Source organism: Molothrus ater, unplaced genomic scaffold (assembly GCF_012460135.2).
Source record: "Molothrus ater isolate BHLD 08-10-18 breed brown headed cowbird unplaced genomic scaffold, BPBGC_Mater_1.1 matUn_MA149, whole genome shotgun sequence".
Lineage (NCBI taxonomy): Eukaryota > Metazoa > Chordata > Aves > Passeriformes > Icteridae > Molothrus > Molothrus ater.
The window spans coordinates 108,366-133,985 of NW_023416696.1; the positions used below are offsets into that span (position 1 = coordinate 108,366).

Below are 25,620 nucleotides of genomic sequence, written 5' to 3' on the forward strand. Positions count from 1 at the left end.
GAGCTGAGAGGGCTGAACTGGGAGCACTGGTGTGGACTGGGGAGCACCTCAGGCTGAACTGGGAGCACTGGTGTGGACTGGTGAGTTCAGGGGGCTGGACTGGGAGCACTGGTCTGGACTGGTGAGCTGAGGGGGCTGAACTGGGAGCACTGTAGTCTAGACTGGGAGCACTGGTGTGGACTGGTGAGCTCAGGGGGCTGGACTGGTATCACCGTACTCTAGACTGGGAGCACTGGTGTGGACGGGTGAGCTTAGGGAGCTGAACTGGGAGCACTGGTGTGGACTGGAGAGCTGAGGGGGCTGAACTGGGAGCACTGGTGTGGACTGGTGAGCTGAGAGGGCTAAACTGGGAGCACTGTAGTCTAGACTGGGAGCACTGGTGTGGACTGGTGAGTGCCCCAAGCTGGACTGGAAACACTGATATGGACTGGGGAACTCAGAGGGCTGTACTGGGAGCACTGGTGTGGACTGGGGAGTGCCCCAAGCTGGACTGAGGAGTGCCTCATCCGAACTGGAGAGTGCCTTGTCTGGACTGGAGAGTGCCCCAGGCTGAACTGGGAGCACTGGTGTGGACTGGTGAGCTCAGGGGGCCAAACTGGGAGCACTGGTGTGGCCGGGTGAGCTCAGGGCGCTGAACTGGGAGCACTGTAGTCTAGACTGGGAGCACTGGTGTGGCTGGGTGAGCTCCGGGGGCTAAACTGGGAGCACCATAGTCTAGACTGGGAGCACTGGTGTGGCCGGGTGAGCTCAGGGCGCTGAACTGGGAGCACCATAGTCTAGACTGGGAGCACTGGTGTGGCCGGGTGAGCTCCGGGGGCTGGACTGGGAGCACCGCACTCTAGACCGGGAGCACTGGTGTGCACAGGGGAGCAGCCCCCTCCTAACTGGTTTTAACTGGTGGCTCCCCAGGCCGTTGCTCGCTCCGGGAGCCCCACAGGGAGCACTCGCTGTCCGTGCCGGCGCCGCCATGGCGCTGCCCCGCGCCGGCCTCCTGCCCGGTGTCCTGCTGGTGGCCGACGCCCTGGCCCTGGTGCTGCTGGCGCCGCTGGTGCCGCGGCTGGCGCCGCTGGGCGTGCTGGGCCTGTGGCTCGAGGCCGCCCTGCGCTTGCCCGTCCTGGCCGCGGCCACCTGGCTGCCGGCCCCTCGCCGCCCCTCCGGAGCCGCCACCGCGGCCGCCGTCACGGCCGCCGCCACCCCCGCGGTGTTCGGAACCTTCCGGAGCCTCCTGGGGCCGCCCGGGGCCGGCCCGGGGCTGTTGGCGGCCGCGGCGCCCGCCTGGCTCGGGGTCACCCACGCCGCTGCCGCCCTGGCCGTGCTGGCCTGGGCCGCGCCCCCGGCCCCCGGCAGCGTCCCCGAGAGCCCCGGAGGCGCCCCCAAGGCTCCCGGCAGCGTCTGGCGCACTCTGGTACTGACCTGGGAGGAGCGGAAGGTCCTTGGAGCTGCCGTCCTCTGCCTCGTGATGGCCGTCGTTGGTGAGTGACTGTCCTGGCTTAGGGCAAATTTGGGAGAAAACCTCCAGAGGGGGCTCCTCCAGAAAGCAAACCCACACGGCCCCTCCCCACAAGGGGCTAGCTCAGTCAGTAGAGCGTGAGATGCTTAATCTCAGGGTCATGGGTTCAAGCCCTACACTGGGTGCCAAATTTTGTCCTGGTTTAGGGCAAATTTGGGAGAAAACCTCCAAAGGGAGCCCCTCCAGAAAGCAAACCCACACAGCCCCTCCCCACAAGGGGCCAGCTCAGTCAGTAGAGGGGGGGGTCTGGTCATCTGATTAAGATGAGTCGTCTGGTCATCTCATTAAGATGAGACCCTTAATCTCAGGGTCATGGGTTCAAGCCCTACATTGGGGACCAGATTTTGTCCTGGTTTAGGGCAAATTTGGGAGAAAATCTCCAAAGGGGGCCCCTCCAGAAAGCAAACCCACGTGCCCCCTCCCCAAACCAGTTCGGGAAGGATTCCTCGGAGAGAGAAGTGGAAGGAACCTGTTTATTTAACAGGCACAGCACCCCCCAGCACACAAAATGAACAATACCGGGTGACAGCGCTCTGAAAAAGATGACAAATTCAGAAAGTCTCTCTTGGGGGTGGTCACTCTGTTATCAGTCCCTCCGTTGCTGGGGCAGCTGCTGCAGGCCACAAGGTGCAGACTCTTGGTGTTTGCCAGGTGCCAGTCCGGAGCAGGTTTGAGTGGTTCCAAAAAAGGGAAAGGAAAAAACAGTCCAGGGAAAAATTTGGACCGCTTAGCTTAACTAACTAATGAGCAGAAGTAAGAGCAAAGCAAAAAGCAAAAGCAGCACCATGCACTGCCCTGTCTGTGTGTCCTGCCAGCCGTGGGGGAGCGGCTGATAACAAAACCCAAACAAAACTTTCACTCTGCAGAGCCAGTCTTGAAGGCACAGAACATGATATCCAGCATAAACAGAACAGTTGGATGGGGGTGCAGGCATCATAACGTCACCCTAGGATGTTGACATGTGGTGACAGACGCTGACACCCCAAATTTGGGCTCTGCAGCCCCAAATTGGGAATCCCTCCCCAGTTTGGGATACCCCCTAAATAGGATGCTGGCTCCTAAAAATTGAGTGCTGAGCCCCTAAATGGGAGATGACCACTCTAAAATTGAGTGCTGACCCTCCTAAATTGTGAGTTGACCCCTTCAGTTGGGTGCTGACCCTGCCAAAATGGGGTGCTGACTTTCCCAAATTGGGTTCTGACCCTGCAAACTTGACTGTTGGTCCCCCGAAATTGGGTGCTCACCCTCAAACTTAGGGTCTGATGCCCAAAAATGGATGTTGACCTGGGATCTTAAGGTCCTGATCTCCTATGTTTAGGTTCTGAACCATAATATTGTGTGCTGAAGACCCCCAAAATTGGTACTGACACCCTAAATTGGGTGTAAAATCCCTAAATTTGTCACCAAACCCCCAAAATTGGGCCCTGACCTCTCTGAATTGTCTCCTGCCCAAATCATGTCCCGCCTCTCCAAAATTAGACCCCCGCTCCCCAGACCGGGTCCTGGCCCTCACAAATCAGGGTCCCCCTGTGTCAGTGGTGACACCCATGGTGACACAGCCTCGGTGACACCCAGGGGAGATGGCAGGGCCGTACGTCACCGGGAAGGTGCTGGATGCCATCGGGAATGGAGATGGAGTCACCGCCGGAGCTGTCGGGATGGTGGCGGCTGCTGGAGCCACAAGGTGGGTGGCAGCGTTCCCAGGGCCTGTCCCCGTGTCCCCAACGTCGCTGGTGTCACCGTGTCCCCGTGTCCCCACAGTGTGCTGTTTTCTGGGGGCCGGGGGTCTCTCTTCATGCTGTTGGTGGCGCGTCTCCGTCAGAGCCTGAGCCTCCGGCTCTTCTCCCACCTGGTGCACCAAGACCTGGACTTCTTCCAGGGAACACCAGCAGGTAACAGGGCACGGCCCCGCCCCATCCCACCTGACCCATCCCACCTGTCCCATCCCATCCCAGCTGTTCTGTCACCCCAGTCCAGTCCCATCCCCATCATCCCAGCCCCCAGTCCCCATCCCATCCTATCCCATCTGTCTGTTATCCCATCCCATCCCATCCCATCCCATTGGTCCCATCCCATCCTATCCTGTTATCCCATCCCATCACTCCATCCCATCCTCTCCCATCTGTCTGTTATCCCATCCCATCCCATCCCATCCCATTGGTCCCATCCCATCCTATCCTGTTATCCCATCCCATCACTCCATCCCATCCCCTCCCATCTGTCTGTTATCCCATCCCATCCCATCCCATCCCATTGGTCCCATCCCATCCTATCCTGTTATCTCATCCCATCACTCCATCCCATCCCATTGGTCCCATCCCATCCCATTGATCCCATCCCACCCCATCCCATCCCATCCCATCCCATTGATCCCATCCCATCCCATCCCATCCCATCCCATCCCATCCCATCCCATCCCATCCCATCCTGTCTGTTATCCCATCCCACCATCCCACCATCCCATCCCATTCCACTTTCCCGTTCTGGCCACTGTCCTTCCTTCCTGTCCCCATTATTCTCACTCCCGTGGCTCCACCCTGTTGCACATCCCCAGCTTCCTCCCACCATCCCATCACCCCCTCCCACCATCTCCATTCCCGCCATCCCATCTCCCCTGTCCCACCCCATTCCACCCTGACCATCTCCATGCCCATTCCCATCATCCCATCCCACTGCTCCCCGTCACATCATTCCCATCCCGAATGGGATCATCGGGATGGGACCGTGGTCTCACCCACCATGATCCCAACCTCTTTTCCCACCCTGCAGCTGAGCTCCTGGCTCAGTTTTCCATGGAAGTGCCTCAGGTGTGCAGGGCAGTACCGAGTGGAGCCAACCAGCTGCTCCGGAGCCTGGTGATGGCCCTGGTGGTGGGGGTGTTCATGGTGGGGCTGGCACCGGGGCTGGCACTGCTGGCACTGCTGGAGGTGCCCCTTGAAATCGCCACCCGCCGCATCCAGAGCACCCGCAAACAGGTCAGGAGTACAGCAGGGAAAGAGTGGGAGGGGAATGAAGAAAAGTGGGAATGGTGGGGCTGGGATGGGGGCTAGGGGAATGGGATGGAGAATGGAAAGGGGGAGGATGGAGGTGGAAACGGTGGGATGAAAGGGGTTAAAGACCAGGGAAATGGATGGTGGGGATGGGATGGGATGGGATGGGATGGGGAATGGAAAGGGGGATGATGGAGGTGGAAATGATGGGATGAAAGGGGTTAAAGACCAGGGGAATGGATGGTGGGGATGGGATGGGATGGGATGGGATGAGATGGGATGGGATGGGATGGGGAATGGAAAGGGGGATGATGGAGGTGGAAATGGTGGGATGAAAGGGGATAAAGACCAGGGGTATGGATGGTGGGGATGGGATGGGATGGGATGGGATGGGATGGGATGGGATGGGATGGGGAATGGAAAGGGGGATGATGGAGGTGGAAATGGTGGGATGAAAGCGGATAAAGACCAGGGGAGTGGGATGGTGGGAGTGCTGACATGGGGATAGAACGAAATGGTGGAGATGGGAGTGGTGTGGATGGGAAGAGAAGGATGAGATAAGGTGGGATGGTGGGCATGGATGAGACAGTGGGGATGGGGATGGTGGGATTGGGACTGGGAGAACGGATGGCAATGGTGAGGGTGAGAGAGAAGGGTGTGGGATGGCAGGAGTGCAATAGTGGGGATGCAGTGGGTGTGGTGGGATGGGATGCGGATGGTGGGCCAGGAAGGTGACCTGGGAATGTTGGAGACCCCCCCGTTGCTGCCACAGGCACTTCAGCGATCCATGCTGGAAGCATCCGCCCGCACAGCCGCCGGGGTGCAGGAATCTGTTGCTGCCATCGAGACCATCCGAACCTTTTCGGCGGAGGAGGAGGAGGAGGAGCAGCACAGGCGTAACCTGGACAAGGAGCTGAGGCTGAAGGAGCAGATAGAGCTGGAGCTGGCAATCTTCACCCTTGTCTACAGGGTCAGGGGGGACTGGGAATGGGAACAGCAGGGAATGGGGATGCCAGGATCAGGGATGAGGACGCGGGGAATGGGGGATACTGGGAGTGAGGACACTGGGACCAGGAATGGGAAACCGGCTGAGATGGGGGCACTCAGAGCAGAATGGGGACACCAGAACAGGGACATTGGGATCAGGAACAGGCATGGCAGGAGTGGGGATGGTGACATTAGAAACAGGATGGGGACACTGGGATAAAGTTTGGTGGTGTTTGCGGGTCCCCAGGACGAGAGAAGAGACGAAAATCTTGACTCCGTGTTTCAGAAGGCTGATTTATTATTTTATGATATACATTATATCAAAAGAAAATGATATACTAAAACTATACTAAAGAAAGAGAAAGGAGACGTTAGAAAGCTACAAAGGAATGAATAATAAAATCTTGTGACTGACCAGAGAGTCCGACACAGCTGGACTGTGATTGGTCATCAAGTAAAAACAACCACACGAGACCAATCAAAGATGCAGCTGTTGCATTCCACAGCAGCAGATCATTGTTTTTTACATTTTGTTTCTGAGGCCTCTCAGCTTCTCGGGAGAAAAATCCCAGTGAAAAGGTTTTTCAGAAAATATGTTGGTGACACATCAGGATCAGGAACAGGGACATCAAGAGTGAGATGGGGACACCGGAACTGGAATGAGGACAGCAGGAGCAGGGATGAGGCCACCAGGAGCAGAGAAGAAGACACAGAGATAAAGGAGTGGGATGGGGACAGATGGAATGGGGACACCAGGAGTGGGTGGGACAGATGGAATGGGGACACCAGGAGTGGGTTGGGGGCACCAGGAGTGGGTTGGGGGCACCAGGAGTGGGTTGGGGGCAGCAGGAGTGGGTTGGGGACACCAGGAGTGGGATGGGGACACCAGGAGTGGGTTGGGGACACCAGGAGTGGGTTGGGGGCAGATGGAATGGGGACACCAGGAGTGGGTTGGGGGCACCAGGAGTGGGATGGGGACAGGCGGAATGGGGACACCAGGAGTGGGTTGGGGGCAGCAGGAGTGGGTTGGGGGCACCAGGAGTGGGATGGGGACAGGCGGAATGGGGACACCAGGAGTGAGTTGGGGACAGCAGTATCCCTGTCCCACCCACAGGTGATCGAACTGGCCATCCGGGTCATGGTGCTCTTCCGGAGCCACCAGCAGCTCCGTGAGGGATCCATCACTCCTGGGGTCCTCGTCACCTTCCTGCTGTACCAGGAGAGAGTTGGTAGCCATGTCCAGGTGATCCCATGGAATGCACATGTCTGTCCATCCGTCCGTGCTTCTGTCCATCCCGGTGGCACCCCTTCCTTCTCCCCCAGGTGCTGCTCTACGGCTTCAATGAATTCCTGACCAACGCAGCTGCTGGACAGAAGATCTGGGAATACCTGGATCGGAAACCCACGGGTAATGTCGGGGGGACGCGGGAGCCCCCCGAGCTTCAGGGCCACGTCACTTTCCAGAAGGTCTCCTTCGCATATCCTGGGAATCCAGAGCACCCTGTGCTGAAGGTGGGTCTGGGGGCAGGTGGGGTTTCCCAGGGGTGGGAATTCTGGCATCACCTGCTGTCACGATCCGTCCTTACGAACGGGTTTCGTGATGGTTCCTGGGTTGATCTCAGGGTGCAAAAAACACCGACATGGCACAGGGGATTTGCAGTGATAATCAAAACAGAGGTACCTTTATTGAATAACCACAACAAAATGCAATAGAGGGATTAAGGGAGAGAAAAAGATAGAGAAAGAGAGAGAAAAGAGAGAGAGAGAGAGAGGGATATAGCTACCAAATGTAGAGACGAAGTCCTTTGGTCCAGTCGAGTCGAGGATCCGCCTGTTGCATCAGGGAGATCTCAGAGGCACAGTTCATCTGGACCCCAATTATACTCTTTTTCGATGGGGGAAGGGGAATGGATTTTGCAATCCAATCAAAGGTCGTTTATTGTATCTTCGGGGGGGAAAGAATGATGTTTGCATAGGGGTACACACAGTCAATGTTCTCAGCAGTGGGCGAGAGCCATCGTCTTCTTGGTCCACTGCTCGCACCTGCAACATCCATCTTGCTTTGGTTAGCTCGCCTCCCCCGCACACCTCCCCAGGTTAGGGGTCTCAGTCCCAGTCCTTGGAAAGAGTGTGGGGGGGCCTTTTCACATAGGGATTTCATGTCTCGGTCTTTGATGGAGAGGCCTCGTACATCTCAGTCTGTCTGTCACGGCGGTTGTAAGACAAGTGAGGGGTCTTCTGTGGGGGACCACCCACAACTCAGGAGAAGTCCAGCCAGGCCGAGAGGTGGGACAACTTCCAAGGCTAGTGTTGCAAAAAGGCAGGGGCCCCCTTCTTCCTTTCATTGGGTTCAGTGCAGCATACAGCAAACACACATGTGAACAATAGCTTAGCAATGCTCTCAGGTCTCGGGGCCTTGTTGGCATGTGACTTTCTCCTTCAGAGCCAGAGATTTTAGACAGTGGGGTGTGATGGTGTTCACAGGGGTCATAGGATGAGGGAAGAGACGTAGATTTGACTCTGTGTTGCAGAAGGCTTGATTTATTATTTTATGATATATATCACATTAAAACTATACTGAAAAGAATAGAAGAAAGAGTTCTCATCAGAAGGCTAGCTAAGAATAAGAAAAGAATGAATCAACAAAAGTCTGTAGCTCAGAGAGAGAGAGAGCCAACTCTGCCGTGATTAGCCATTAATTCCAAACATCCACACGAGACTAATCACAGATCCACCTGTTGCATTCCACAGCAGCAGATAATCATTGTTTACATTTCGTTTCTGAGGCCCCTCAGCTTCTCAGAAAAGAAAAATCCCAAAGAAGGATTTTCAATGAAAAGATGTCTGCGACAGTGGGGGGTCCTCTCTTCGGTGGTGCCCCAATGACGATCGTGAGGCAGACGAGGGATGTTTCAGACAGACTCTCACACCTGCGCCCATCCCGCAGGACGTGAGCTTCGAGGTGCGCTCCGGGGAGGTGACGGCGCTGGCGGGGCCCAACGGCAGCGGGAAGAGCACGGCCGTGGCGCTGCTGGAGCGGCTGCGGGATCCCGGCAGCGGGACGGTGCTGCTGGATGGGATCCCGCTGCCGGAATACGAGCACCGGTACCTGCACCGCAAGGTGGGGACGGCAGAGACGCTGGCAACACTGGGCATGGAATGGGGGAAATGGGGACAGGGGTCAGGGGACAATTGTGGCGGTGTTCACAGGGGTCTGAGGATGAGGGGAGAGACGAGGATCTGACTCCATGTTTCAGAAGGCTTGATTTATTATTTTATGATATATATAATACATTAAAACTGTACTAAAATAACAGAAGAAAGGATTTCATCAGAAGGCTTAGCTAAGAATAGAATAGCAAAGAATGATAACAAAGGGTTGTGGCTCGGGCTCTCTGTCCGAGCCAGCTGGGCTGTGATTGGCCATTAATTACAAACATCCATCACGGGCCAATCACAGATCCACGTGTTGCATTCCCCAGCAGCAGATAATCAATGTTTACATTTTGTTCCTGAGGCCTCTCAGCTTCTCAGGAGGAAAAATCCTAAGGATAGGATTTTCCATAAAAGGTGTCTGCGACAGACAATGAAATGGACCTGGGACCACGGAAGCATGGGAGCAGAAATGGGGACACTGGGAAGAGGGATGGGGACACCAGGAATAGGATGGGAACAACAGGAAATGGGATAGGAACATTGGGAAATAGGATGGGGATGACAGGGATGGGGATAGGAAAAGTGGGAAGTGAGGGATGGGGACACTGGGGACACAGATGGGGACAATGGGATCAGGGATGGAGACTATGGGGACACCAAGGTGGGATGGGGTCATGGAACAGGGGTGGGGACACCAGGAGCCAAGACAGCGTCACAGGGCTTGGTGCTGGTGCAGGTGGTGCTGGTGGAGCAGGATCCCGTCCTGTTTTCTGGAACGATCCGTGAGAACATCCTGCTGGGGCTGGAGCACTGCAGAGAGTCAGAGCTGCGGGAGGCCGCCACTGCTGCTGGAGCCATGGACCTCATCCAGGGGCTGGAGCAGGGCTGGGACACTGGTGAGAGCCAGGGGGATCCCCCTGATCCCAGGATCCTCTGGAAGTGATGGGAGAGCGGGGTGGGTGGCACATGGTGGGGTGTGCAGGGGATCCCTGAGGTCAGATCCCACTGATCCCATGGGATCGTTCACGCAGGTGACATCCCACTGATCTCATGGGATTGCTCACGCAGGTCAGATCCCACTGATCCCATGGGATCGCTCACACAGGTGACATCCCACTGATCCCATGGAATTGCTGACACAGGTCAGATCCCACTGATCCCATGGGATCGCTCACACAGGTGACATCCCACTGATCCCATGGGATCGCTCACACAGGTGATATCCCACTGATCCCATGGGATCGTTCACGCAGGTCAGATCCCACTGATCCCATGGGATCGTTCACGCAGGTGACATCCCACTGATCTCATGGGATTGCTCACACAGGTCACATCCCACTGATCCCATGGGATCGTTCACACAGGTGACATCCCACTGATCCCATGGAATTGCTGACACAGGTCACATCCCACTGATCCCATGGGATTGCTCACACGGGTCACATCCCACTGATCCCGTGAGATTGCTCACGCAGGTCAGATCCCACTGATCCCATGGGATCGTTCACACAGGTGACATCCCACTGATCTCATGGAATCGTTTACGCAGGTCAGATCCCACTGATCCCATGGGATCGTTCACACAGGTGACATCCCACTGATCCCATGGGATCGCTCACGCAGGTCAGATCCCACTGATCGCATGGGATTGCTCACACAGGTGACATCCCACTGATCCCGTGGGATTGCTCACGCAGGTCAGATCCCACTGATCCCATGGGATCGCTCACACAGGTGACATCCCACTGATCCCATGGGATTGCTCACGCATGTCAGATCCCACTGATCCCGTGGGATTGCTCACGCAGGTCAGATCCCACTGATCCCGTGGGATTGCTCACGCATGTCAGATCCCACTGATCCCGTGGGATTGCTCACGCAGGTCAGATCCCACTGATCCCGTGGGATTGCTCACGCACTGATGAGGGCGTGTGGGGCGTAGGAGAAAGCTGGGGAACCTCTCAAGCTGGGATCCTGCTGATGCCGGGCTCCTCCCCAGAGGTGGGGGAGCACGGGGGGCGGGAGAAGAGGGGAGAGCTCCAGGGCTGCGCCCCCCTGATCCCCTGTGGCCGCTCCCGCAGAGGTCGGGGAGCGTGGGGGGCGGCTGGCGGCAGGGGGAGCGGCGCCGTGTGGCCCTGGCCCGGGCTCTGCTCCGGCGTCCGGCCGTGCTCATCCTCGACGAGGCACTGGACGATGGAGATGATGGAGCGGTGAGCAGGGTGGCATGGAGGGGGTGCAGTTGGTGAAAATGGGGTGCGATGGTTTGGATGGGATGGTGGGATGAGGTGGTGGGAATATGGGAAGATGATTGGGATGGAGTGGGGATGATGTGATGGAAGACAGGGATTGGATGGGGTGGTGTGGATCAACAGGGTGGAGAAGTAGGAGAGGATAGGGTGGGAATGGTGAGGATGGGATAGAGATCAGGGGTGTAGGATGGCAGGAAAGTAGAATGAAGGAATGAAGACAAGGAGATGTTATAGGGTAGGGTGGGGTGGGGTGGGAATGGAGGGGATTGGAATGCTGGGATGAGGACAGAGAGATGGAATGCGATGGGAAGGGTTGGGGTGGTGGGAGGAGGATGGGATGAGACAGTAGGAATGGGGATGGTGTGGACAGGATGGCATAGTGGGCATGGGGATGGGATGGAGGACAGGGAGGGGGGATGGTAAGAACAGCATGATGGGATTAGGGTGGGACTGAGAGTGGGGTGGGATCAGGTGGGACAGGGTAGGACTGAGTTGGGTAGGATGGGATGGGATGGGAAGGGATGGGAAGGGATGAGAGTTCTCTGAGCTGGATGGGTTGGGATGAGCATTCTCTGAGCTGGATGGGTTGGGATGGGAGTTCTCTGAGCTGGATGGGTTGGGATGAGTGTTCTCTGAGCTGGATGGGTTGGGATGGGAGTTCTCTGGGTTGGATGGGTTGGGATGGGAATTCTCTGAGCTGGATGGGTTGGGATGGGAGTTCTCTGGGTTGGATGGGTTGGGATGGGAATTCTCTGAGCTGGATGGGTTGGGATGGGAGTTCTCTGGGCTGGATGGGTTGGGATGAGCGTTCTCTGGGCTGGATGGGTTGGGATGGGAGTTCTCTGGGTTGGATGGGTTGGGATGAGGGTTCTCTGGGCTGGATGGGTTGGGATGAGGGTTCTCTGGGTTGGATGGGTTGGGATGAGGGTTCTCTGGGCTGGATGGGTTGGGATGAGCGTTCTCTGAGCTGGATGGGTTGGGATGAGCGTTCTCTGGGTTGGATGGGTTGGGATGAGCGTTCTCTGGGTTGGATGGGTTGGGATGGGAGTTCTCTGGGCTGGATGGGTTGAGATGAGCATTCTCTGGGCTGGATGGGTTGGATTGGGAGTTCTCTGAGCTGGATGGGTTGGGATGAGCGTTCTCTGGGCTGGATGGGTTGGGATGAGGATTCTCTGGGCTGATGGGTTGGGATGAGCGTTCTCTGGGTTCGATGGGTCGGGATGGGAGTTCTCTGAGCTGGATGGGTTGGGATGAGGGTTCTCTGAGCTGGATGGGTTGGGATGAGGGTTCTCTGAGCTGGATGGGTTGGGATGAGGGTTCTCTGGGCTGGATGGGTTGGGATGAGCGTTCTCTGAGCTGGATGGGTTGGGATGAGCGTTCTCTGGCCCCAGGCACAGCGCTGGGTGCGCTCTGGGCTGGCCCGGACCGTGCTGGTCGTGTCCCACCGGCCGCGGGTGCTGGATGGGGCCGATCGCCTGGTGGTGCTGGAGCGTGGAGCTGTGATGGAGACAGGAACACCAGCGGAGCTGCGGGAACGCCGCGGCGCCTACAGCCGCCTGCTCCTTGGAGGAGGCAGCACTGGGCAGCCCAAGCCCCCCGGGATGGGCAGCAAGCAGGGGGCTGCATCTGGTAGGGAATAAAGGGGAATTAGCCCCAGTGTCCCCAGTTAGCCCCAGTGTCCCCATTCCCAGTGTATGTGTCACCAGCCAGCTCCTGGTCTCCCCAGTCACGGTGTCCTGTGAATCCCTTCTCCCCACATCCTCAGGATCCCAGCTCCCTGTGTCCCCCATGTCCCCACTGTGTCCCCCAGGTCAGCCCATTCCCTGGATGTGTCTGTGTCCCCTGTATCCATCATGTCCCCACGATCCCTGGTCCCCATGTCTGCTCCTGGACGTGGGACACAGGGTGGGAAATCAATCCCAAGGAACGGATCTGGGCACGGGTGTCACGTCCTCACCTCACTCCTGCTCACTCCAAGCTCCTGGTGTCCCCAGTCCTTTCCCAGTGTCCCTGTCCCCTCTGTCTTCATCCCAGTTCCCAATGTCCCCTTTTCTATTCCTGGTTCTCTGAGAGGAAGTGCTGGGCACTGGAGGAGGGAACTGGGATTTATTGCCCAAACCAGGGTATTTTTACGTGAGAAATAAAACATTTTGAACAACTTGTGTAATTCTTGTGTTTAAAACATGGGAAAACAGGAAGTCAGCCTGTTGGCAAGGGCTGCTGTGTGATGAGTGGGAGCAGCAGGATGAGCTCTGCCAGCAGTTTGTGGCTTTCTTCAGGAGAGGGAAAGGGGTTGGACCTGCACCATGGATCATTCAGCTGGTGATTCCTGCCGGGATGAGAGTGAGAATCGGTGTCACCCTGTCTCTGTCCCCATCCCATGGGCTGGATCTGGCTGAGGAGCCCACAGAGAGCAAGGATCCCACCAGATCCTGCTGCATCCATTGTACCCCAATCCTGCTCCATCAATAGCGCCTGATCTGCTTTGGAATCCTGTCGTGAACGGCGTAAGAATTGCAGCACACAATATGCATGAACAGCAAATCTCAAAGTTTATTGATAACTCACACATATTTATATTGGTGTTAATGAAGCTTATACATATTGCAAAAGCTGAGCTCATTATTGGTTAAAACACACTAAATCAACCACACCTACTTCTATGCTCTAATGATTATTTTGTTTCTATGTTTACATTCTTGTGGCTATTCTACCTAGGCTATCTTCATTTTCTGGCAAAAGATTTTCTCCCCCATCTTCATGTTGCAGCAAAGGTCACCATGACCCTTGTCAGTGATTGGACACTGATTACTTAATCCCCAGCTTGTTTCCCCTATCCTTATCCAACGGTATCACATCGAAGCGGCCTTTCTCAGCTAGCCAATTATCCACAAAGCTCTCCACAGAATCCCCCCAGCCCTGTTCTGGAATCCCACTCCAATGCTGCTCCATCCATCCCACCTGATCCTGATCTGGAATCCAGCTCAGATGCACTTCAGAATTCTACCTGATCCTGATCTGGAACCATGCCCTGGTCTGGAACCCTGCCCTATATCCCTTCTGGAATCCCACACGTGCCCTGCTCTGCACCTGTGGCCAAGCAATTGGTTTCTCTGCCTGTTTCTGCAGAATGAGAGGATCCGTGAGGTTCCAGCAGGGATCACGCGCCAGGATTCACCTGCATGGAGGTGATCCAGAGCTGGATCTGCCACTGTGTCAGGTCCCACGTGGGGGGTGAGGGGCACAGGAGATGGACACCGCTCACCCCAGGGTTCGTGTGGCAGAGAGGGTTTTATTTTCCACTCCCTCCTTTACACAGAGCCTTTGAAAGGCCCGGTCTGGATGCTCTCATTGGTTTGTCCTCCACGGCCCTTCGGGTCCTGGGCCACTGAAATGCCTGCAGGCTTGTGAGAGATCAAATTGGCCAAAGCCCTTGTCACTGAGCCCAGGGCTGGCAACGTGACACCAGCACCTCACCCTTTCTTTTCTATAAATTTTGATTTGCATTATAGCTGCAGCTTTTAGGTCCAGGACCTGCTAGGGGAGAGCTCAGGTAAATACGCCCCAGGCATTAGGCCTATAGGTTACAGATCACAACTTATTTGTAAAAACAACAAACCATTTAAGCCTTGAAGAAAATAAAACATCTGTAAGATGTTTTATTAAATAAAAAGTCTGTAAGAACGAGAATCATTCAACCCTTATTAAAGAAAAAAATAAAAAACAACCCAAAACCTAGGAAACAATCCGTAGACAAGGAAAACAGTTTGTAAACAGGGAGATAATTGGTAAACAGATGAATCTTTCTGTGAACTGCAGTCCCAGATTTCCGCGAGGCTGTCATCAGTCACTGATCACGCGGCTCTGTGTGTGCTGAGGGTTCATCAGGAGGGCGCTGTCAGGGTGCAGTGCGGGCTGCATGCAGCTGGCAGGTGCCCACCGTGTCCCACTGTCTGTGAATGTCCCCAGCCCCAGGCAATGAGATCCCAGGGACCCCCCCCCCATGGTTTGGTAAGGAGGTCTCGTGCCATTACCTTGGGTTTGGGCAGCTGAGCACCACATGACTGCATTGATAAGGAGTGATTCAGCATAACTGGGTTCTGGGATTTTCCTAACACTGTTCAGTGATTTAATGTGTATATAGCTTTAGCTGTTTTACTCTGTAAGGTCTCACCACATTCCTCCCTTTTGTTTATGAACTGTGCCTTTTCAGGCACCGTGTGCTCCTTCCACTATTGCTGGTCCAGTTGGTAAATGAGGGACGCTGGTTTGGTGTGATACACCCCAGAGCTGTAGAAACTGCCTGGTTTTCTGTGAAGTGTATGCAGGCCCATCATCGGTTTTGATGGTCTGAGGAATGCCCAAGGCTGCCAAAGCTGATTGCCAGTGCGCCATGGCACCCTGTCCCCTTTCCCCTGTGTCCACTGTAGCCCATATTGATGAGGAAAAGGTGGCAATTGAGACATGGGTGTATTTTAAACAGCCAAATTCAGGGATGCGTGTGACATCAGTGTGCCAGATTTGCACAGCACGCAGTCCACGAGGGTTCACTGTCACCTGCAATGGTGCAGCGTGACCTTGACAGCACAGATGCTAACAATATTACAAACATCTGTGTTTGACAGCTGAAATTGCTGTTGGAAAGCTCGAGCATCTTGGTGGAAAAAACTGTGCAATGCCTTTTGCTTGTGCCAGCACATCTGGCTGTGGTGCTGTCCCAGCAGGGCCAGCCAGCAGATCTGCTCTGGCCTTGCCCTCTGTGATAAAACCTGGTAAATTTGTGTGGCTCCTGATGTGGAGGATGTAGTACAGGTAAGTCCTGGCCTGGATGGTTGGACATAGGAATTTTAGCAATTTAAACAGTTGTGCATTATCAATTTCTTTCAGTGGTGCTTGGTCTAACCTGTGTGCAATGTCAGCCACGCATGCAGAATCAGTTATGACATTTAGGGGAGCATCCTGGTTTGGGGCAAATTTGGGAGAAAACCTCCAAAGGGAGCCCCTCCAGTAAGCAAACCCACATGGTCTCTCCCCAAACCAGTTCAGGAAGGATTCCTCGGGGAGAAGTGGAAAAAACCTGTTTATTTAACAAGCAAAGCACCCCCAGCACACAAAATGAACAATACCAGGTGACACCACTCTGTCACCGCTCTGAAAAAAGATGACAAATTCAGAAAGTCTCTCTTGGGGGTGGTCACTCTGTTCTCAGTCCGTCCTGTGCTGGGGTAGCTGCTGCAGGCCACAAGGTGCAAACTCTCGGTGCTCCCCGGTCCCAGTCCGCAGCAGGTTCAACCTGGTTCAAAAAAGGAAAGGAGAAACAGTCCAGGAAGAAATTTGGACTGTTTAGCTAAACTGGCTAATGAGCAGAAGCAAAAAGCAAGAGCAAAGCAGGAGCAAAGCAGAAGCAAGAGCGAGAGCAAAGCAAAAAGCCAAGCAAAAAGCAAAAGCAGCACCATGCACTGCCCTGTCTGTGTGTCCTGCCAGCCATGGGGCAGCGGCTGATAACAAAACCCAAACAAAACTTTCGCTCTGCAGAGCCAGTCTTGAAGGCACAGAACACGATATCCAGCATAAACAGAACACATGGATGGGGATACAGGCATCATAACGTCCCCCTAGGACAATCCTGCACCCAAAATTCTGGCCTGCACCCACTGCTGCACCCTGAGTCCTGTCCTGCACCCCGAGTCCCGTCCTGTACCCAAATTCTGTGCTGTCCCATACCCCAAACCCAAAGCTGCCCCCAAACCCCAACCCCACCCCTCGTTCATCACCACATCCCTGTTCCACACCTGCTCCCCACTCCTCCCCCTCTCCCACCCCTGTCCCACCCCCCAGTTTATCCCCTGTCCCTGATCCCCTCCCTGTTCCCTCCCCAGCCCAGTCCTTCCCCACAAGTGGGGGGCAGCAGCAGCGGCAGCTGGTGGGGGGCCAGGGGAGTTGGAGGTGCCGCAGCCCCCGAGCCTCCTCACCCTGGACACGCTCCAGAAGTGCCTCGTCAGCCACGAGAGCCACGGCCAGGAGTGAGTGTCACCTGTCCCCACTGATCATCTGTAAGAGACAGTCTGAAGTTTCCCTCCTTTGCCTCACAACCATCGCAGAGACAGAGATCCCTCACTCATCTGCCTCACGACCACTGTCATGGACGGAGATTGAAGCCCCCTCCCAAGGACCGAGACCCCTGTAACTCTAACACAGGGGGCTGGCCGGACTGAGGCGAGACGTTCGCCACGTGTTGCCTGCAGGTGTGTTCCCTGGACCAACAAAACAATTGGTCTCGCTCGCTGCTGGGAACATGGACTGTCTGTAAAATTACCTGTTCCCCCTCTGTGGTTTCAATAGACTTACCTGTTCCCTCCCTTGGTGGAGGACTGTGATAGAACCAAGACTTTGAGATTCTCCCTGACGTGACAAGATGGATCTATTGGCTGGACCACGAGGGCTTCGTCTCTCCATTGGTAGCTATTCGCCCCCTCTTTCTCTCTCTCTCTCTCTCTCTCTCTCTCTCTCTCTCTCTCTCTCCTTTATTCTCCTTTCTAATCCTTCAATCACATCTGCTGTGGGCACTCAATAAAAGGTGCATTTGTTTTGATTAATACTGAAATCCCCTTCCGTGTTGCTTTTGCACTCTGGGATCAGTTAATGAACCATCATGACCCCTGCTTGTACGAGTGGATCATGACACCATCCTGGTGGTCATGGTGCCTACCATTGTCCCCACTGGCCATCCTGGTGGCTGTGCTGGCCCTGCCGTGGTCCCTGTTGACCATCCTGTCCCATCATTGTCCCTGCTGGCCATCCTGGTGGCTGTGCTGGCCCTGCCGTGGTCCCTGTTGACCATCCTGTCCCATCATTGTCCCCACTGGCCATCCTGGTGGCTGTGCTGGCCCTGCCGTGGTCCCTGTTGACCATCCTGGTGGCTGCATAGGCCCCACCATAGTCCCCACTGGCCATCATGGTCCCACCACTGTCCCTGTTGGTCATTCTGGTGGCCCCAATGGTCCTGCTATCATCCACGCTGGTGGCCACAGTGTCCCCCCATTGTCCCTGGTACAGGCAGCCCAGCCAGTACATCCTGCTGCCCACCAAGGTGGGGCTGGGGTGGTGGCCATGGGGACATGGAAGTGGTCAAGAGGGTGGTTGTGGCCATGGGGAGATGATAGTGACCATCAGGGGATGATGGTCAAGGGGATGCTGGTGGCCATGGAAGGGTTGGCCACAGAGGCCACTACCATGGTGGTGGCCATGGAGGTGTTGGGCATAGACTGGTGGCCACAAGGGAACGGTGGTGGCCACGGGCAGCATTGACCATAGGGCTGGTGGCCAGTGGGATTGTGGTGACATAGGGTGGTGGCCATGAGGCCAGAGTGGTGGCCATGGATGGGATTTGGCCCCGGGTGGCCCACGGACTGGTGGCCCCAGTGGCCCATGGCTCATCTTGCCCCTGCAGGACGAGAATGGCCACACTCTGTCGGACGAGGACATCGTGGCTGAGGCTGACACCTTCATGTTTGAGGGTGAGCACGAGCTCCCCGGCGCCATTGGGAAGGAGCCACTCCAGTGTCCCCTCACTCACCCAATGTCCCCACAGGCCATGACACCACGGCCAGTGGCCTGGCATGGCTCTTCTACAACCTGGCCGGCCCTCCTGAGCACCAGGAGCGATGCCGCCAGGAGGTCCAGGAGCTCCTGGCTGGCCGGGACACTGCAGACATTGAATGGTGAGATGTCCCCAGGGCCTCCCCCCCGGTCATGTGGCTTGGGGACATGGTGCCACCCCTGCTTGTCCCCAGGGAGGACCTGTCCCAGCTGCCCTTCACCACCATGTGCATCAAGGAGAGCCTGCGGCTGCACCCTCCTGTCACTGCTGTGTCCCGGCGCTGCACTGAGGACATCCCCCTGCGTGATGGCCGTGTCATCCCCAAGGGTATGGCATGGCCAGGGTGTCCCCAGTGTCACCACCCACCCTCATCTGCTGTCCCTAAAGCGGCCATTCCCATCCCACCAGGGGTCATCTGCCTGATGAGCATCTACGGGACCCACCACAACCCAGACCTCTGGCCCGAGCCTGAGGTAGGGCCACCCTATGAGGTGTCCCTGTCACCACGGTGGTGACAGCTGTGTTCCCTCGGTGTGACTGTGTCGGTGTCACCCCAGGTGTTCAATCCTCTGAGGTTCAGTCCGGAGAACAGCAAGGGACGGTCCCCGTCGTCCTTCATCCCCTTCTCTGCTGGCCACAGGTATGTGCTGGAGTGGGGACAGGAGTGTCCCCAAGTGTCACCCCTGTCCCTGGCTGGGTTCGCAGTGGGGTGACAGTGACAGTGGCGATGTGGTGGCAGGAACTGCATCGGGCAGAGCTTTGCCACGGCTGAGATGAAGGTGGTAGTGGCATTGACACTGTCCCGGCTCGTGCTGCGGAGGGACAACGCGAGGCCACCCCCGCGCCGCGAGCCCGAGCTGATCCTGCGTGCCGAGGACGGGCTCTGGCTGCTGCTGGAGCCACTGGTGGGAGCGGCCTGAGTGACACGGGTCACCAGGACATGGGGACATCCCGCAAGGCAGGTGTCACAGCCAGGGGAGGAGCAGGGAATAAATGGTAGCACGAAAGGGACAGTACCATGGTGGTGGTGGGGATGTGTTGTCCTTGGCCATGGGACACTCCATGGCATGGACATGTCAACCCATGGACTTGTCCCTTAGGCCACTTGTGTCGCCATCCATGGCCATGTCCCCCATGTCACCAGCTATATCTGTGACACCCCCCATGCCCAGTATCGCCATCCACAGCCATGTCCTCACCCATGTCCTTGTCCCCATCCCCACCATGTCCCCCAATGTCACTACCCATGTCTTAGCTGAATGTCTTTATTTTACCCCAATGTTGGGTGAAGGATGAAGAAAAATGAAAGAAAATAAAGGCCAAAATAAAAGCATTTACGTGTCCATGCTGGCTGAGTATCCATGTGCCTGGGCGAGTAGAAAGGACCTTTTTCAAGAGGAGTTTCCACTCCATTGTCTCCAAAATCTTGGTTTTTTGCTCCAGTCCATCACTATTTGGCTGTGGAAGATGCCTGTGGGCCAGAGAGAATTACAATCATGGAATGATTCAGGTTGGAAAAGACCTCCAACACCATTTGGAATTCCTGGATGCCACCCGAAGCCATGATTGGATGCAAAAGGTGAGACTTTTTTTGGTGTCAAAAGTAAAAAGATGTGCTGTCCCCTGTGAAACTCTGACGTCGGTTTGCATCCCAATGGATTTTTCTCTGGCTGCGTCCAAGTGCCCAAGGGGAGCCAGGGAGATGTGGAGACCACCAGCCAGGTGTCTTCCCAACATGGACCACCAGGGCCATGGATGACCAAGCCTCTGCCCAGCGAGGGTCACTGTGGACCATCCAGTGGGGGCCCTTCAGCGGGGGATGGAGTTGAAGCAGCCCTCAAAACTCTTCCTGTCACTGTAGGCCACAAAACAACACGAGCGCACACACCGCTGCTCTCGAGGGGAAGAAAGGGGAAGTTTATTTCCTGACTCCAACATTTATAGTTTTCCAAAAGTGACAGTGGATTGGAGGCTGACAGTGCCACCCCTCCAGTGACACCGGACAAACCAACAGTCCATCAAATTTTTCTTCTTCCATAAAAGAATGCAAAACAATAAGTTATTTACAGGAAGTGTGTGAGAAAGTTTGTTACAGGAATGTAAACATCAGAAGGCTTAGAAAAATCTTAAAAAATCAAGGTGGCACTCTTCCTGCACACAGGGCACTTGGAGGGCATCCCTTACTGCTGCCTCCCTTGGTGTTGGGTCACGGCAGAGTCCTGGGAGAAGCTCTTCCCACACTTGGGACACTGTCAGGGCCTCTCCCCAGTGTGGATCCACTGGTGGGTGAGGAGGGTGGAGTTTTTCCTAAAGCCCTTCCCGCAGTCAGGGCAGCAGAAGGGCCCCTACTCTGTGTGGATCTGCTGATGCTTGAGGAGACGGTATCGACTCTGAAACCTCTCCCCGCACTCACAGCACCCATAGGGCCTCTCCCCAGTGTGGATCCTCTGGTGGGCAGTCAGGCTGGAGCTCTGGCCGAAGCTCTTCCCACATTCTCCACACTGGTAAGGCCTCTCCCCGGTGTGGATCCTCTGGTGCAGAATGAGCCCAGTGCTCTGCTTGAAGCTTTTCCCACATTCCCCGCACTTGTAGGGCCTCTCCCCAGTGTGGATCCTCTGGTGGACACTCAGGCTGGAGGGCTCGATGAAGCTTTTCCCACATTCCCCGCACTTGTAGGGCCTGTCCCCAGTGTGGATCCTCTGGTGGGCAATCAGATGGCAGCTCTGCTTAAAGCTTTTCCCACACTCCCTGCACTTGTAGGGCCTCTCCCCAGTGTGGATCCTCTGGTGCATCATCAGGCTGGAGTTCTCGATGAAGCTCTTCCCACATTCTGAGCACGTGTAGGGGCACTCCCCAGTGTGCATGGTCTGGTGGATGATCAGGCGGGTGCTGTCACGGAAGCCCTTCCCACACTCCCCACACACATAGGGTCGTATCCCAGTGTGGGTCATCTGGTGGAGTTTCAGGCTGGAGCTCCTCCTGAAGGCCTTCCCACATTCTCCACATTTATAGGGCCGTTCGTTGGTGTGGATCCTCTGGTGGGCGATCAGGTTGGAGCTGATCCTGAAGCTCTGCCCGCATTCCCTACACTCGTGGGGCCGCTCCCCAGTGTGGGTCCTCTGGTGGACAATCAGGTGGGAGCTGACCCTGAAGTTCTTCCCACATTCCCCACACTCATAGGGCCGTTCCCCAGTGTGAATCCTCTGGTGGAGGACCAGGCGGTAGCTCGTGAGGAAACTCTTCCCACATTCCAAGCACTGGTGGGGCTTCTTGCCATCGTCAAGCTGCTCATTGACCGCCACCTCAGAGCTCTGGCCGGATCTCTGGCTGCCTTCCTGGCCCAGGGTGGGTCTTTCCTCCTCAGAGCACCCTGGGCTGGGTTTGCAGCCCCTCGTCCTGCGGGTTCTCCGAGGCTTTTCCTCCCCGTTGGATTCCTGTGCCCTGGAGCCGCTCCAAACGGCCTCAGCCACCAGGTTCTGCTGTGGGGATTTGTCCTCCCTGCTCTCCATGCTCAGCTCCTTCTCTGGGGGAGGAAGGACAAGGAGAGGATGGGATTTGCCTCCGTGCCACAGGGAAGGGGAAGGAGATCCCCCCAGTGCATCCCTGGCTGGACAGCATCAGCAGTGGGGCTGTCCTGCAGCCGGGGGCCGTGCTGGGCTGGGAGATGGAGCAGGAGAGAGGGGGAAAGGGGCACTGCCTTCCTCCTCACCTGTCTGGGTGTCCTGGGGCATCTTCGGCTTCCTCACAGCCTTCTCCTCTATCCAGATGAGGTTTGGGAATGGGAAATCCTGGTTTAGGGAAAAAACAAGATGTGAGTGCATTGGCTTCGAAGGTCCCACTGGCCAAGTCCATCTCTAGAAGTCACCGGGTGTCTGGTGGCCAGAAATAGCTCCAAAAATCAGGAATTCCAAAAACCTCTCCCAAGTCCTGACTTTGGGGTTTGGGGGTCCCTCTTCTCAGAGCTGCTGGGGGACCCCTGGGTCCTGGGCATTCCCCCTCTCCTGGGTTCTGCTTACACAGGCTGAGGGTCTTTTGGGGGTCCCAGGGATGAATTTATGATGCTCGTATCCCCATTTGTCTGAAATAAGTTTTGCACCTTTAACACTGGTTCTGAGAGCAGAGAGGGAGGAAGAAGAAGCACGGAGTTTGTTTTCAGAACCTCTTTCACTCCTCCACATTCCTGCTCTTCTGTTGTCTGCAGATGGACAGACAGCAGGACAGAGCCCTCCTTTGCTTTTAGTTAGTTTGAGCTCGCTGAGGCAGAGAAGTTCCCTGGACTGTGGTTTTTGGTTTTTCCTTTTTTTTTGGACCTGTCTAAACCTGCTCTGGACTGAACACCCAGAAGAGCACCAGGTGCTCACACCTGAGCCCCACCAGGGCTGGGCCACGGCATTTCCAGCACCTGAGAGACTGATAAGAGACTGATAAGAGCCCAGCTACAGCCCACAGAGGGACTTTGTGAGTTTGTCATCTCTTTTGGAGCAGCAAGAGGTTTTATTGTTTAATAGTGGTCATTTTTTTGGGCTGGTGAGTGCTTTGCCTGTTAAATACACAGTTTTTTCCACTTCTCTCCAAGGAAATCTTTTTCCACAACCAGATGAGGGAGGGGCCGCTTGACTTTGCTCTTCTACAGGAAACATCTTTAGAGGTTTTTCTCCCAAAATTGCCCTAAACCAGGACATTGGCTTCAAAGGTCCCGCTGGCCAAGTCCATCTCTAGAAGTCACAAAGTGTCTGGTGGCCAGAAATAGCTCCAAAAATCAGGAATTCCAAAAACCTCTCCCAGGAGTTCCCTGTTTCCAGTGTCCTGACTTTGGGGTTTGGGGGTCCCTCTTCTCAGAGCTGCTGATGGGGCCCCTGGGTCCTGGGCATCCCCTCCTCTCCCAGGTCCTGCTCAGGCATGCTGAGGGGGTTTTGGAGGTCTCAGGGCTCATCCTCGCCTGATTCTGTGGAAATCGTTTTTGTGATTCATGCCAATTGGCAATGGAATCAGCAAATGCTCCTACCTGCTGTGTCCAAAATAGGCACAAAGAAAGGTTTTGAAACTTTCTGACCAAACAGCCAAATAAAGCACCAAAATCAAAGAAGTATAGTAGAGCATAAGAGATGAGGTAGCAAGATGGCTGATGCTTAGAATAAAATAGAGGAAGTTGGGGTAAAGCTAACAGATATTGCAACAAAGCAGTTAAAAGCTTATGTAAAATAAAAAGCTTGATGCACTTGACAAAATCATGTAGCAGACACCAGTGTAAGGCCTCCCTCCAGACGACCACAAGAAGGACAGGAATCAATGGCCACCAGGAAAGATTATTAAATTGCTCTCAGCTTATTGATATTTTGCTGATTTGGACTAACCAAGCACATTAGAAAATGCTTTGTAGGCTTAAAAACAGTATATACACTTTACTGAACTGTGTGTGCTGTGAGTGGAGCGGTGACTCCCCGGCCACCCAGCGCTGCTTGCTTGCTTTAAAATAAAAGGTATAGAAATAAAATTCAGATTGGCTATTGAAATTTTATATCAGGTGTTCCAGGGTCCCCTTTCTCCAGCATCCCTCCACTCCAGGCACTCAGCGCTTCCCCTGCTGCCCTTTGCACTCCTGAGAGATCCAAAAATATCCCCTCATCAGCTATACCAAAAATACCTCTCTCAGCGACACCAAAACATATTTGGGACTCGACTCCTGTGAAAAACGCCAATCACTTGTTTTTAAAATTTTGAAAGTTTAATAGTAATGAAATGGTTATAAAAATAGTAATACAATTAGAGTAATAATAATTTGGACAATTTGAATTAGGACAATACGAGACAACAAATGCAGAGAGTTACGGACGTCCCGGTACCTTTTTCTGGGCAGCACGAGCCCAAAAAAGGACCCACGTTAACAAAGGATTAACCCTTAAAAACAATAACCTGTTGCATATTCATACACCTCATACATGATGCATAAATTCCATTCAAACACAGGATTCTGTCTGGTCATCATCAACTTCTTCCTTCTAATCCTAACAGCGCCTTCGAGGCAGGAAGAAGTTTGTTTCTTATGATAAGAGGGCCATAAATTCTTTTTCTCTGAAAGATTTAGGTGTCCTGTGGCTGCTATCTGGTGCGAGTGCCTCATTCCTTTCTTTTAAAAAAAACCCCACTGACATAAATCTTATTTTAAGCACAAAAGTTACCTTTTAATTACAAGACTACATTTATCACTAAAATGTTAATACAGCACTACTAATCAATACATCAAAATACATATGGTAATTGTGGGAATCCATAAAATTAGAGGGTTTTGGGAAAGCTGCAAAAGGCAGGCCTCAGATACAGCAGAACTGTGAGTAGAGATAAAGCAGCAGTCAGGAGTTAAGTCAGCAGAAAAATTATTTAAACTGTAGAAAAAGCAAGGGCAAATAGAACAATGGCCAATGTTTTAACGTTTGTCTGAATAGCTCTCTAAGCTGCAGAAAGGTTATCTAGCAAGATATTAGGAAGGTTAAAGCTTAATAATGGAGCTCTGTGCGTTGTGCTTTAAGGCTTACAAGCAGGTATTGTATTCGAAATAAGCAAGCATTGTTTAAACCAAAGGTACGTGTGCTTATGGTAATTGGATAGAACTACTGTCAATGTGCTTTTGCTTGGTGTGATTGGTCAAGAAGCTTATAAAGTAAGTTGTAACATTAAGTTTTTTGGCCTGCTGCCTGGGATATGAGCTGCTGGCATCTTCCCATTGTCATAACCACGTAATGAGAGTGATGCTGGAAAATAAAACAGCTCGAAGCGCTTTCCACAGCAGCCCCGTCTCGCTCGCGTCTGTAAATAATCCCCCCTTGCCGGCGTCAAAAAATATCTGCGCAAAACCACATAATATGCACTTTTCACAACTCCGGAATCGGCAGGGTCCAAACCGCAGCAAAATCTCCCTCTCCCCGCCGAAAAAACCCTCCCGGAGCTGCCGCGATGGACTCGGGGCGCGCTCCCCCTCCGCGCTCACCTGCGGGATGCGGGGCGATGCGGGATGCGAGCTCGCCGTGGAGCCCCGCAGGGCTCCCTCCCCTGCGGCTGCTGGTGCTGCTCCTCGGGCTGCTCCCCTTCGTGCTCCTCCTGTTCCTGCTCCTCCCCTTCCCCTCTCCCTCC

The 25,620-nt window shown here is 54.7% G+C and overlaps 3 protein-coding genes across 3 annotated transcripts; 2 read left to right on the forward strand and 1 right to left on the reverse strand.

Moving 5' to 3' along the window:
• The first annotated feature begins 555 nt into the window (after positions 1-555).
• LOC118701217 (antigen peptide transporter 2-like) lies at positions 556-13,050 on the forward strand. The gene is given in 13 exon segments (XM_036405849.2): positions 556-576; positions 910-1,472; positions 3,086-3,194; positions 3,272-3,402; positions 4,280-4,485; positions 5,273-5,470; positions 6,602-6,730; positions 6,811-6,999; positions 8,435-8,608; positions 9,380-9,539; positions 10,725-10,756; positions 10,758-10,853; positions 12,284-13,050. Coding segments are annotated over 12 exon segments (2,178 nt in total). The 5' UTR covers positions 556-576; positions 910-967; the 3' UTR covers positions 12,533-13,050.
• Positions 13,051-14,895: 1,845 nt separating this feature from the next.
• Positions 14,896-19,426, forward strand: LOC118701213 (cytochrome P450 4F1-like). Its single transcript, XM_036405845.1, is given in 8 exon segments — positions 14,896-14,903; positions 16,772-16,921; positions 18,315-18,409; positions 18,484-18,613; positions 18,686-18,819; positions 18,901-18,965; positions 19,050-19,132; positions 19,232-19,426. Coding segments are annotated over 8 exon segments (846 nt in total). The 3' UTR covers positions 19,413-19,426.
• A 317-nt stretch (positions 19,427-19,743) lies between these two features.
• Positions 19,744-25,588, reverse strand: LOC118701216 (zinc finger protein 664-like). The gene is made up of 3 exons (XM_036405848.2): positions 25,478-25,588; positions 22,202-22,280; positions 19,744-22,015 (listed from the first exon to the last, which is right to left on the reverse strand). The coding sequence occupies exons 2-3, from the start codon at positions 22,221-22,223 to the stop codon at positions 20,838-20,840; spliced, it is 1,200 nt and encodes a 399-aa protein (XP_036261741.1). The 5' UTR covers positions 22,224-22,280; positions 25,478-25,588; the 3' UTR covers positions 19,744-20,837.
• Positions 25,589-25,620: the final 32 nt, after the last annotated feature.